The sequence below is a fragment of the Salvelinus fontinalis genome, chromosome 35, assembly GCF_029448725.1.
Source record: "Salvelinus fontinalis isolate EN_2023a chromosome 35, ASM2944872v1, whole genome shotgun sequence".
Classification (NCBI taxonomy): domain Eukaryota; kingdom Metazoa; phylum Chordata; class Actinopteri; order Salmoniformes; family Salmonidae; genus Salvelinus; species Salvelinus fontinalis.
Window position 1 is genome coordinate 15,813,130 of NC_074699.1, and position 13,892 is coordinate 15,827,021.

The 13,892-nt window shown below is 41.8% G+C and overlaps 2 protein-coding genes across 3 annotated transcripts in view; both read right to left on the reverse strand.

The window, feature by feature from the left end:
- Positions 1–3,591, reverse strand: part of LOC129834375 (piezo-type mechanosensitive ion channel component 1-like) — a 79,084-nt gene extending 75,493 nt beyond the window's left edge. Inside the window, exon 1 of the mRNA XM_055899296.1 lies at positions 2,760–3,591. Within this exon, the coding sequence (XP_055755271.1) occupies positions 2,760–2,823 (64 nt within the window). The 5' untranslated portion in view covers positions 2,824–3,591. The remainder of the gene's footprint in view (positions 1–2,759) is intronic.
- A 4,066-nt stretch (positions 3,592–7,657) lies between these two features.
- LOC129834387 (adenine phosphoribosyltransferase-like) lies at positions 7,658–13,548 on the reverse strand. 2 transcript variants are annotated; one of them, XM_055899316.1, is made up of 6 exons: positions 13,242–13,548; positions 12,916–13,019; positions 12,405–12,538; positions 12,176–12,254; positions 11,939–11,985; positions 7,658–8,234 (listed from the first exon to the last, which is right to left on the reverse strand). In XM_055899316.1, the coding sequence occupies exons 1-6, from the start codon at positions 13,331–13,333 to the stop codon at positions 8,094–8,096; spliced, it is 597 nt and encodes a 198-aa protein (XP_055755291.1). In that variant the 5' UTR covers positions 13,334–13,548; the 3' UTR covers positions 7,658–8,093. The 2 variants fall into 2 exon arrangements, with proteins under 2 accessions (XP_055755291.1, XP_055755293.1); XM_055899318.1 differs by lacking the exon at positions 7,658–8,234 and adding an exon at positions 10,519–11,503 and having other exon boundaries at positions 13,242–13,426.
- Between the last annotated feature and the right edge of the window lie 344 nt (positions 13,549–13,892).

Here is a 13,892-nt window from a genome sequence, read left to right on the forward strand (position 1 = left end):
CTAGTATTGTTTGTCAAAGACAGTGTTGCATCATTGAAGGAAAGGGCATTCACTGGTCATTTAAATGGGGTTTTGTATGAGAAATTATTTATATTCACATTGCCAATGGAAATATATGTACAAATGAGAAATTGACATTTATAAAAGGAGGTTACACCACAGTATTGGTAGGCGACGCCAGCACGGAACATTTCATTTTTATATCATTGACTGGCATACAGAAGTGTTCCAAAATGAAAGAGTTCATATCACACAAGTGTGTGTTTGTTATCACATAAGTGTGTGTTTGTGTGAGTAGAAAATATCATTGATGCAGTAGGTCATTATTTGAACTATATTTGATTGCTTGCATCAAACAAGTCCAGGTTTTCTCCAAATTTCCAAATTAATATAGTGGAAGCTTCCTGACATCCAGGACATATATATATATATATATATATATATATATATATATATATACATATATATATATATATATATATATACATATATATATATATATATATATATATATATATATATATATACATATATATATATATACTAGGTAGTGTCAGAGGAAAGCCCAAATAATTATCAGAGACTCCAGTCACCCAAGTCATAGACTGTTCTCTCTGCTACCGCACGGCAAGCAGTACCAGAGCACCAAGTCTAGGACCAAAAGGCTCCTGAACAGCTTCAACCCCCAAGCCATAAGACTGCTGAACAATTCATCAAAAGGCCACCCGGACTACTTACAATGACCCCCCCCCCCCCCCCCCCCCCTTTGTTTTTACACTGCTGTTACTCACTGTTTATTATCTATGCATAGTCACTTTACAAATGACCTCAACTAACCTGTACCCCCGCACATTGACTCGGTACCGGTACCCCCTGTATATAACCTCCTTATTGTTATGTCATTTTCTTGTGTTACTTTTTGATTTGATGTATTTTTTAACTTTAGTTTATTTAGTAAATATTTTCTTAACCCTATTTCTTGAACTGCATTGTTGGTTAAGGGCTTGTAAGTAAGCATTTCACGGTAAGGTCTACAACTGTTGTATTCGGCGCATGTGACAAATAACATTTGATTTAATTTGATTTATTGTGTTCGTCCGCTCTTCACATATTCCACCTTGTTCTAAAATCTTTATTCCACTAAGATACAGGTTCATTAGCTTCTCATTGTCTCACTTTCAAACGGTAGTAGTATACACACCAGCCAACCATGTGGTCTTGATTAAACAGGTCCTATGTGGCCTCATGTGGAACAATGCACTGGTCAGGATGACCCACTGTCTGGAGCATTTTTATTGCCCTCAGTGATGTGCACCTTCCAGCCTTGGATTGACCACAAATATGGCAGGGTTACAGTCTGCATCCAGATGAGCAACAACAGATCTTGCTGACAAAAAAAAGAGGACATGTATGATGAGGCCTGCAACTTCTAAACCACATGTGAAGAGCAACATTATGCGTTCAAAAAAGGGAAATCAGGCGTGTGGGTGAGACATAGACCTCAGATTGAAACAGTTGCAGCCAATGTGAAAATGAGTGGAGATTGGTTGGCCACGTGTAACGGGTAAGGAGGTTTGCGAGACACTTTCTGTTTCCTGTGAGTCACGGAGAACCCATGTGACAAGAGATGCCACATCTTCTAGCAGTCTCCTGTCAACAGTCTGAACCATATCTATACCTGCCACAGAGCTCCTAGTAAGACCAGCAGGAGAATATCTGGATTTTAGTGCATTAAAATTGGCTGTTGGAATGGAAAGTTTCAGGGACAAGGCTGAGATAGAAAATAATCTTTACAGATGACACAACTGAGGAGGACGGTTTCCTGTTAAAACACTTACATGATACTAATAAGCCTACGTGTGGGGGACAATGTCCTCAGTTCATTTACCAAGTCATAGGCCTACTACACTTGAAGCTACAAATCAAAACCAACTTTCATTTAAACTACCATTTACTCTTGCATTGTCCTTTGGCACAGCATCCTACCATTATATTGGCAAAGAATGGAGTATGAACAATGGTGTGCACTCTTTGAATGGGCACTCTATCTAAAACCTAAAAGCATTCTTTGGCTGTCCCCCTAGGATAACCCTTTGAAGAACCCTTTTTGGTTCCAGTTAGAACCCTTTTGACTTCCATGTAGAAACCTTTCCAGAGTTTTACATGGAACTCAAAAGGGTTCTGCCTGTAACCAAAAAGGGTTCTACCTGGAACCAAAATGGGTTATGCTATGGGGACAGCCAAAGAACCATTTATATATGTGTGTGTGTGTGTGTGTGTTTTAACAGAAAAAGGTCCCGTCTAAAACCTCATGTAGAAAAGAAACCAGGTCTGAGTGTGTCTGCTAAATAAACACCAGATGAATCAGGAGAACTCACTGGAGTCTATCGGATTGGGGAGAACAGGAGAATCAGATAAATAAGTACAGCCTATTTTCATTGGGCATCAGTGCAAAAGAGGGAGGTCAAATACTTAACCCATAATAATCCTATTCATACAGAAGTGATTCCAATTTCAGATTATGTGATTTTTATCTGATCTATCAATGTCATTCTGTATGTTCATGTTTTTATTGTAGCCTACCCCTGCCTGAAATTACATGAAAAAAATCTTAAAAAGTAGACAACAATAAATAATATAGCATGACATGCAAATTGAATATGTAGCAACATAACATAATATCAATAATTTAGACCTATTGAGCACTAAAATTGAATTCTGGCTTAATTCAATTCACAATGGAAACACTGACAATTTACCTGCTAACAAGAACGTCGGCAACAGAGTGCAGTAGAGCAGTCCACATACCACCTGAAGCTCCATGAGCGGGCGTCCCAAATACACTGCTTAACTCCAGTCTACAGCCCCGCTGACATTCCTCGACGGAACGTTACATTCCACCCTATCAATTTTAATAAACCCAGTCCGCAATAATTGTTCATGGTTTTAAAACAGTCTTTTGAACCGAGAAAATAAAGCGGTGCGGTCATTCCACTAGGCAGACATATGACTTCTAAAAGTAAACTTTTTCAAGTTTCCAGAATGATGGACCAATGAAATCGATTGCTGTTCTTGTTCTGTAAATCCACAAGACATCTTCACCTCCTCACATTGCGGCGATATAAAATGTATTCTCACGAAATTGTAAACAAAACTAACTACCAGCTCTCCCGTATTGAAACAACTCTCCTCTCTTGCCGCCCCTTGGACTGAATATTCCCTGTAAAGCAATATCTTCCTGGAAAAAGTGATTCACCAGTAGGCCTACTGCAACAGATGAACTGTTCTTTCAGTCGCTGTAAATCCAATTCACTCTCACTGGGTTGGCACTTCCTCTGAATTTTTTTCTCTCTTCATAACCTAACAATTTGAATGTGTGTTTTCGAAAGCAACCTGTCCACGTGGAAGACTATCCCACAAGCATACCCAATTAATGTATGGTAATTTCGAAAGAAACGAATTCATTTCCAACCTATTCAGCTATTCTATATCATAGTTAACGCATGTTTGAACATCTCTCACTGACAGCACCATCGCCTGCGATTTTCCTACTTGAGCACATCGTCGTTTTGCGTTGACACATGACACTTACAAACTTTAGCCTATGGCAGGAAATTATAGGTGAAATATTGCTATGTGACACTCCTACAGCAACATGCTAATAAATAACCCTACTTTAACTGCGTAGTAAAACCAGTAGCCTATGAATTTTGAGATTATACACCCGAAAACTCGTACTCGGTAATCTTTTGAAGAAGTTTCACACTGCTGTAATTTGCTTGAAATTGACTCTACAATCTTCTAAATAAATATTTTCTGGTAAATCATTAGCGTCATCTAGCGGTACACCAAATCCAACTCATCACCCTCACACACTTTTGAGATTATTGTAGGTCATGCATTCTGGATGTCTATGAGTTAAGTAATGTGATTATCTGACTGCTTCCTCTTTTTTAAATGGAAATTATTTGAAGAGGGTTTTCTTGATGTGTACACACATCAAATAATTTCCATTTAAAAAAGAGGAAGCAGTCAGATAATCACATTACTTAGCTCATAGACATCCAGAATGCATGACCTACAATAATCTCAAAAGTACATGGCCAGATAGGCCAACTCAAACTCAAAATATAAAAATAACATAGCATTGACCTACCGTACAACAAAAACTACACATTTTCACTGCATGCAAATACAAATTATACATGAGGGAAACTAGTAAAAAGGAGAAAAAAAGCAACCACCTTTGCACATGAAAACAGAATCCTACTCATTACTTCACGTTGCCGTCGGCCAGAACCGAGCAACTGGCTCACGCGGTAATGTCTAGATGCGATACAGCTTTTGTTTAAATTGATGTAAAAAAAATGTTTTTGCATTTTAGCTAACCCTAACTCTTTTCCTAACCTTAACCTAAATCTCATAACCTACTTTAATGCTCCTAACATGCTGCGTAAATTATCCTAAACCTGCTACGAAAAGTACATTTTTACAAAAGCAGTATCTCCTCTAGACATAACCGGCTCAAATCAAATGCAATCAACGCTAATCATGAATAGAATCACACAATAGTTTCTAAACTACATACTGTACTGTATTTTAACGCAGCTTTATCGCAATTGATTCGTTCAAAAAAGTTGAATGACTATGCATTGGCCAATCATTAAACAAATCTATTTGAAATGGGCGGGAGGAGGCTTGTGAAGGTCACATGTCCATTTCGCGCGAAAGTGTGTTGACGTTCCGGTCAAAGCGACTTTGATCAAGCCTGCATATATATCCCTCGGTGGCTCAAGCTGCTGAGTTGGAATTTATTTATCGATCGTCTTTCCTGACCATAAGAGAATTGTGTGGTTCTAGATTGACATCATTATGTCTCAGGCGCGGGTCACCGATTTTTACTACCAGAGAAAGAAAGATGCTAATGGGGCTAGGCATGGTGATGGCAATACCCAGTTTGTGGACACTGTAACAAGTAATCCCAGCACAAGATCAACTCGGTTGAAAAGCAAGAATGCAACATCTACAACAAAGGTTATGATAAAGACTTCAAACTCCACATGTTCTGAAAACAGTGTACAAGAGGAGTTTAGGAGGGTTATTGACGAGGCGACTTCGGTCGATAAGGTGGAGATCATGTCTGCTGTGCTGGCGAGGACCGACTCGGAAAAACAAACACTTTTCTCCAGCCCTCGAACTCCCAAGAGGACCTCTGCAGATGCTGAGTTCGATCTTGGATCAGTTGTATTTTCAACCACTGCTGACCATATCATCGCAAAGAAGCGTCTTCGGATCGAGGCAAGAAAACATACCATCGCTGCAGGGACAAGTCCTGGGCCGTTTAAAGTTCTAGAGAATTCGGTCAGGAAGCAATTGATTCTCTTCAAAGACGACAAAAAGGTAATGTTGGCTTAATAATGGCCTATTTTTTTTAATAAACTGCGTAAATTAAGATGTGTGTGTGTGTGTGTGGTAAACACTCATAACTACGTGTTGTTCTAAGACAATCTTCATCAAAATAACGTCACTTTTACGTAGGCTAATCAAGACAAGTACAACGGCTTAATAAAGGTCATGTTAACTGACTGATATTATAGTCATAAGCTAACACCATTTACAGCTTTTAGGGCCACAAACTAGCGACCTCTTGCTAGAAATAACAACCTAGCAAGTCTGGTCCAGAATGGTCAGTTAGCTATTTATCATAAACTAGACAGAACAGACCTCACAACAATTCATTTTTATTTTCCTAGTTTGGCTACTAGTAGCTAAATAATTTGACGACATTGAAGGGGCTGAAAATGTACAAGTCACAACTTTTATTTATTTTTTGGCAACCCACCCTCAGGTACCCTATGTCCCCCAGGTACCCCATTCACTACCTGTTGATAAAGAATCAAAGAATTTAGTCAATCGCAGTGCCAACCATTCTCCAACGGGCAAACCACATGTTCAGGGCAGCTCAAAACCAAAAGAGGGGCACAAGGTACAGTATTGTTGGTGGCATATGCTTTCACCTCTGCTCTTCGCTGTTATGTCTACACACCTGGCCACAATTCAATTCTATGGGAGAATGTTTCATTTTATCCCCTCAAGTTACTCCTTAGTCACACCATAATTGACAGCATCCTCACATGTTTTTTTTTGTAAAAAAAAAAGTTATGTTTTTTTCCTACTACATCAGACTTTCTCCAAAGAGGATGTTGTGGCATTCGGGTTCCGACTTCAGAAGATCAAGGACCAGACACGGAAAGCTGAGAACCTGCCCGCTACGGCCCCAGAGTCTACTGCCCCAGACCTGAAGACAAAGCTAGCCTGTGTCAAAGAGCTTGCTGCTAAGGCACAACACCGGAAGGAGGAGAGGTTGAGAGAGGCCAGATCTACAGAGGAAAATAATCGCCCAAAAACCGAGGATGGGTGAGGATGAAGCAATTATTTCAATTATTGACAGCCTTAAATTCAGCCAGGGTGGGTGAAGCTCAAAATAGTGACATTTAATGTAAATGTTTCTGCCACCTTTTTTAGGGGTCTTTGTTGGGAAACAGTGTTATTTGAAAAGAGGCTGCTGTAGTGGCTTTGACTATAACTTCCTTTGTCCTGATCTGTAATATGCTCTTTTTCAGAGATAAGATCCCAGCCTATCAGCAGTACCATACTCTTGCCCAGGATGCTCCCCCTGGTCTCACCCTGCCCTTCAAGTACAAACTGCTTGCTGGAATGTTCCGTAGCATGGACATCATAGTGGGAATGCTTTTCAACCGCTCAGAGATGGTTACCTTTGCCAAAGTGAAGCAGGGTGTCCAGGACATGATGCACAAGTATGGAGCAAACTACAGTTGTCTAATTGGATGATTAGTATAAATCCATGGGAAGGAGCAGCAGAAATATTAATTACTTTTTATTTTATTTCACAGGCGTTTTGAGGAGACCCATGTGGGCCAGATTAAGACGGTCTATCCTACTGCCTACCATTTCCGCCAGGAGAGAAACATTCCTACCTTCAGTGCTACAGTGAAGAAGTCTAGCTACCAGCTCACAGTGGAGCCTGACATTGAAGCTGGTGAGGGGATGGTGTCATGATGCTTTGTATTCTTTCAACACAGATGAGTGTATTTTAAATAACTGCTGATCTGAGTCTCTCTTGATGTCTGTTTTTGTTCCTCAGATAAGAGCAAGGCAGTGCTGGCTGCTTCCCACTTATTAGAGAGGCGACGTATCTTCCATCAAAACCTAATCAGCATTGTGAAAGGGCATCACAAGGTAGGCACCATTTATAAGATAATATTTTGTAACTGTATACTTTGAGTTGACCTGACTTGGTAACCAATCTGTATATGTTGTCTTTAGGCGTTCCTTGCCAAGTTGAATCCTCCTATTAGAGTCCCAGATGACACGCTTACCCGCTGGCACCCTCACTTCAATGTGGATGAGGTGCCCAATGTTCTGCCCGGTGAGCTGCCCCAGCCCCCACAGGGAGCTGAGAAGCTAACCACTGCCCAGGAGGTTCTGGACAAGGCCCGCTCCATGATGACCCCTAAGGTACTTACTGACCTGTCTGTCCTAAATTCTCCTCTACACATCCAACCCTTAACACACACAGTCAATGCTGTTGTTTTATCTATATAACATCTGTGTGATGAAGACACTAGCCACTTTAGATTGTGTACTTCCATTTTATTGCACTATTGCAGGAGCTTGCAAGTAAGCATTTCACTGCATGTATTATACTTGCTGTAAACTCTGTATGTGCTGAATAAACCTTGATTGGATTGGGCTTTAGTTTGATAGGCATTCATTTCAATAGCATTGTTTGGTATTCATTTTGCTCTTTCCAGATGGAGAAAGCACTGGCCAACATGGTTCTGAAGACCGCAGAGATGGTCTGTGTAAAAGAACAAGAGCCTGTTCCACAAACTCCTGTAGCTGAAACTCACAGTGCCCTCAAAGGGGTGTCTCAGTCCCTGCTGGAGAGGGTAGGTCACCTTCCTGTTTGACTTAGAACACATAAATGTGTGTATGTAGTACAGTGTGCCCTATGCAGTGAGGACTGAGACTGACCCCTCTCTTTTGTTGTAGATCCGAGCAAAGGAGGCTCAGAAGCTCCAAGCTGCCATGACCCGGAACCCTCCGCGGGAGGTGCGCCTTGTGATGATGTCACGGCTGGGGGAGCTGGCTCGGATCCTGCGTAACGTCTTTGTGGCAGAGAAGAAACCCACACTGATCATGGAGGTAGCCTGTAACCGGGTGGTCTCTAGTTACCGCTCTGCCATGAGCATAGGTGAGTCATCTGAAGAAATGCCTGATATGAAATCCTATATTTTTAACTTTTAAAAACATCCATTGGTTTTCAGTGCATTTGTTTTGACATTGACTGACTTTTTTTTTTATAGGTGATATGGAGCTGCACCTTCGCCTGCTGGCAGAACTGACTCCTGGATGGCTTACCATTCACAAAATTAGAAAGGACTTTTATCTCAAGTTGATCAAGACCATGGACCTGAATGTAGTACTGGAGAAGCTGAAGCAGAAGACCAAAGAGGAAGAAAGGCTTTGAAGCTATGATTTTCAATGTGTAATTTGAATAGAGACATATTGGCCTTTGTGTGTGTGTGTGTGTGTGTATATACACTGCTCAAAAAAATAAAGGGAACACTTAAACAACACAATGTAACTCCAAGTCAATCACACTTCTGTGAAATCAAACTGTCCACTTAGGAAGCAACACTGATTGACAATAAGTTTCACATGCTGTTGTGCAAATGGAATAGACAACAGGTGGAAATTATAGGCAATTAGCAAGGCACCCCCAATAAAGGAGTGGATCTGCAGGTGGTGACCACAGACCACTTCTCAGTTCCTATGCTTCCTGGCTGATGTTTTGGTCACTTTTGAATGCTGGCGGTGCTTTCACTCTAGTGGTAGCATGAGACGGAGTCTACAACCCACACAAGTGGCTCAGGTAGTGCAGCTCATCCAGGATGGCACATCAATGCGAGCTGTGGCAAGAAGGTTTGCTGTGTCTGTCAGCGTAGTGTCCAGAGCATGGAGGCGCTACCAGGAGATAGGCCAGTACATCAGGAGACGTGGAGGAGGCCGTAGGAGGGCAACAACCCAGCAGCAGGACCGCTACCTCCGCCTTTGTGCAAGGAGGAGCACTGCCAGAGCCCTGCAAAATGACCTCCAGCAGGCCACAAATGTGCATGTGTCTGCTCAAACAGTCAGAAACAGACTCCATGAGGGTGGTATGAGGGCCCGACGTCCACAGGTGGGGGTTGAGCTTACAGCCCAACACCGTGCAGGACCTCTGGCATTTGCCAGAGAACACCAAGATTGGCAAATTCGCCACTGGCGCCCTGTGCTCTTCACAGATGAAAGCAGGTTCACACTGAGCACATGTGACAGACGTGACAGAGTCTGGAGACGCCGTGGAGAACGGTCTGCTGCCTGCAACATCCTCCAGTATGACCGGTTTGGCAGTGGGTCAGTCATGGTGTGGGGTGGCATTTCTTTGGGGGCCGCACAGCCCTCCATGTGCTCGCCAGAGGTAGCCTGACTGCCATTAGGTACCGAGATGAGGTCCTCAGACCCCCTGTGAGACCATATGCTGGTGCAGTTGGCCCTGTGTTCCTCCTAATGCAAGACAATGCTAGACCTCATGTGGCTGGAGTGTGTCAGCAGTTCCTGCAAGAGGAAGGCATTGATGCTATGGACTGGCCCGCCCGTTCCCCGGACCTGAATCCAATTGAGCACATCTGGGACATCATGTCTCGCTCCATCCACCAACGCCACGTTGCACCACAGACTGTCCAGGAGTTGGCGGATGCTTTAGTCCAGGTCTGGGAGGAGATCCCTCAGGAGACCATCCGCCACCTCATCAGGAGCATGCCCAGGCGTTGTAGGGAGGTCATACAGGCACGTGGAGGCCACACATTACTGAGCCTCATTTTGACTTGTTTTAAGGACATTACATCAAAGTTGGATCAGCCTGTAGTGTGGTTTTCCACTTTAATTTTGAGTGTGACTCCAAATCCAGACCTCCATGGGTTGATAAATTTGATTTCCATTGATAATTTGTGTGGTTTTGTCAGCACATTCAACTATGTAAAGAAAAAATTATTTAATAAGAATATTTCCTTCATTCAGATCTAGGATGTGTTATTTTAGTGTTCCCTTTATTTTTTTGAGCAGTGTATATATTTCTGACTTCAAGTCTTTGATTATTGTACAATGTATGGCTGGTTTTTAAAGCAAGTAAAATAACTTGTACCAATTCAATAACCATGTGTCATTTTTGTATAGATTAAAACTGCAATGATTTTATCAATTCTAACACTGACTCATTTTGTGGGTGGTTTTACAGTTGCGGGAGACTGTTTCTGGTTGATTAGGTAGTATGACACCGTTGTCTTACTTCTGTAATAAACCTTTCTAGTTACCCATGTCAAACTGCCTTTTTTGCTTGCACAGATTTACAACAAGCAGGTTCTTATTCTGTAGTGCACATGTTTCTCCAATGTGAAAAGTTCATTTTTTATTCTGCACAAGTTTGAAACAATTAACCAGTCATGGTGAAACAAGTATACTGACAAAATGTCTCAATTGCACCAGTACATAACACAAGGTATCTTTAGACATTGATACTTATTGCATATAAATGAGGGCTAGCACAACTAATGGTTATAGATGAAGACAGTAATGAAAATAATAGCACATTGATGGGTACACGCAGATGGTCTATATTGACAAGAAAGCTGTGACTGCTCAAACAATAGAAATGGCAATAAGGCAGATATGCGTGCAAAACTAAGTTTTTCTCAATGTCATATAGATAATTTAACCCTTATTTTACCAGTTAAATTGGCTGAGAACACATTCCCATGTACAGCACTGACCAAGATGAGAGGGGGATGAATGAGCCAATTGGAAGCTGGGGATGATTAGGTCACCATGGTGTAAGGGCCAGATTGGGAATTTAGCCAGGCCACCGGGGTTAACACCCAATTAACGATAAGTGCCATGTGCTCTTTAGTGACCAGAGTCAGGACACCTGTTTAACATCTCATACGAAAGATGGCACCCTACACAGTGTAATGTCCCCAATCACTGCCCTGGGGCATTTTTTAAGACTAGAGGAAAAAGTGCCTCCTACTGCCCTCCGACACCACTTCCAGCAGCATCTGGTCACCCATCCAGGGACAACCCTGCTTAGCTTCAGAGGCAAGCCAGCCAGCTGGCACTTCCTTTTGGCATTTTTTTTATTTATTTCTCATCTACACCTTGTTGAGGGTCAGTATTTTGAACCAATGTAAGAATAAGTGGCTTTTCAATTGCACATTGTTATCAAAGAAGCCTCACGTAATTTGACAGAGTTCCATTGAAAAAAGGGTTCATCTCATGTGGACCGGTTTTGGAAAGAGAGAATCAGCTCGCTTCGCCTCTTTCTCTATGGTACTCTTCCTGCTTTCGCCAGTCCACCCATTATGCCATTATTGACTTGAATGTTCTATTCATATGATGGCACGTGGAAGAGAGGAGAAAAATGTGTGTAAAAATATTTTTGTTGTTGCTGCTATTCGAACAGTTATTACAGTGACCGTGGTCATTTGGCTGGCCAAATAGTCTTCCAGAATTCCATAACCGTCACAGACGTACTATGTATACTTATAAAATGAATGGCATTTGCTTTATAGTACATAGGTAAACTTTTCAAAGCATTCTTATGTAACAAAAACAAAAGTCTCCATCACAATTCATTACAGTTGGGTAGGAACTGTAAGACAGTAAACTGCATCAAAGTAGTGTGTTCTAAACCATACTGAATGGAACACTTGGAATTGTTTGGACCTCAATACTGCACCAGGGAGAAGAGGGTATTTGGCTTCAGCTTTTCAACCCCGTTGAGCTCTTTGAGCTCAATGACCACCATGCAGCCCATTACCTCTGCATTCTGTTTCTTCATGAGCTCACAGGCAGCATACAGGGTTCCTGACAAACAGTAGAGAAAGTTAGGTAGAGTACTACTGAGTAATATGGAGGCATTGTCATCGACACTAGTCTCAAAACAAAGACGGGTAATGCCAATGAAACACAGTTCCCTCCAATCAATATATATTTATCTGTCACACTGTCCACTTATTTGTACAAAATACACCCCATAAACAGTGAAATGCCTCACCTCCAGTGGCTAGTAGATCATCGATGAGAAGCACTTTCTCTCCTGGAGCCACTGCATCCTCCTGGACCTCAACCTCAGCCTGATGAAGGAATATTAATTGAACATGAATGTTATAAACAAATAGTAGGTTCCAATACATAAAATGTACTTTTCAGAGGCTTTGAGCTGTGATATGAAAGGACAGAAAGGTGTAGGAAGTAATACAGCGGTCATCACCAGCCAATTTCACCTCTCCATACTCCAGTTTGTATGCCACAGACACTGTAGGCCCTGGGAGCTTTCCCTTCTTCCGGACCAGCACAAATCCCACTCCTAACCTCTGGGCTAGAAGGGGTCCGAAGAGAAATCCCCGAGCTTCCAGACCTACAGGACATAGATCCCGCTGTTAGAACACAGTGACCATCCATGGTGTTGAAGGAAATATGTGGTTAAATGACAGCTGCTGCTGTAACCTTCAATGAGCTCAGAATTGCATAATTCCCAGACAGCAAGAGAACTGGGGAGCTGCATGGTGTCCTCAGTGACACATGCGCCAGTCCCATTGCTTCTCATGTTAACGTTCCTCAGGAGCTGCATATGACAGTGACAAGGACTGCTTTTACACAGACAGCCCAATTCTGATATTTTATCCACCAATTGGTCTTTTGACCAATCACATCAGATCTTTCTCAGAGCTGATCTGATTGGCCAAAAGACCAAATTGGGCTGCCTGTCTAAACGCAGCCATGGGGATGACTCACCGACAATCAGTTCTACTTGGGGATGAGTCTGCCTCACATGTTCCTCAAAAAGATCGATGACTGCCGTCAATGCACCCGGGTCTTTCAGAATTGGACAGATGTCTCTGTGTGACACACAAAAACACATAATTCACATTTGCTGTTGAAATAAATATTCTAACTAGCTATCTCGTAAAATGTATCTTCTATCGAGCATTTCAACATAGCTAGCTAGCTACTACAAAATAGTATTACACGCATGCACGTTATTTTGAATAGAAAGCTAGCATTGCAAAGATGGCTAGCTATCTAAATCGATAATCTATCATTCACTACCTAAGAGTTACCTGAAAATTATTCCTTTGCTTGGGAAATCAGGAAAACATTTTATGTGTTTGGTGACCAAATCTAACTTTGCTTCACTCGTGTGGACTGCCATGTCTAACCGAGCGTTAACTTCCTGTGGAACTGTCTGTGTGGACTTTGAGGCAAAAGGTCAGATGCCGGTAGTCATGCGACAAAATCCGGGTCGTCACTAGTTACCACAGCCACAAAGTCAGAAACTCAGCCTATTTGTACAATGTATCTTCTTAAAATCAGACGTTGAACGTAACTACACTGCTGACCGTATGCCTAACCTTAAATTAAAAGCAAATTGTAGATATGCTATCTAGTTTAAACCCCAAACCCGTGCTGTTCGTTGACTTCGAGACATCGATTGGGTATTCCCTAGATTCCCCAGCCACAAAGTCAGAATAACTTGCCTTTATCGTAAAAATGTATGACAACAAAAATTTGCTTTTTGGTCGTCATTTAAGGTTAGGGTTAGACATACGGTTAGCAGTGTGGTTAAGGTTAGGTTTAACATTAAAAAAAATAGAAATAGGAAATAGAAATAGGCGGGATTTAGCTATAATATAATTGTCATCAATAATAATTATATGAATATTCCTCTCATAATAGTGAGAGGAATGCCGAGGCGTCACCCAAGTAGGTGC

Excerpts from the sequence above, each read along its gene's own strand:
- LOC129834387 (XM_055899316.1), bottom strand. The coding sequence starts at position 13,333 with ATGGCAGTCCACACGAGTGAAGCAAAGTTAGATTTGGTCACCAAACAC. Across the intron at positions 13,020-13,241 it reads AGCAAAGGAATAATTTTCAG|AGACATCTGTCCAATTCTGA; the intron begins GTAACTCTTAGG and ends TGTGTCACACAG. Across the intron at positions 12,255-12,404 it reads ACAAACTGGAGTATGGAGAG|GCTGAGGTTGAGGTCCAGGA; the intron begins GTGAAATTGGCT and ends TTCCTTCATCAG.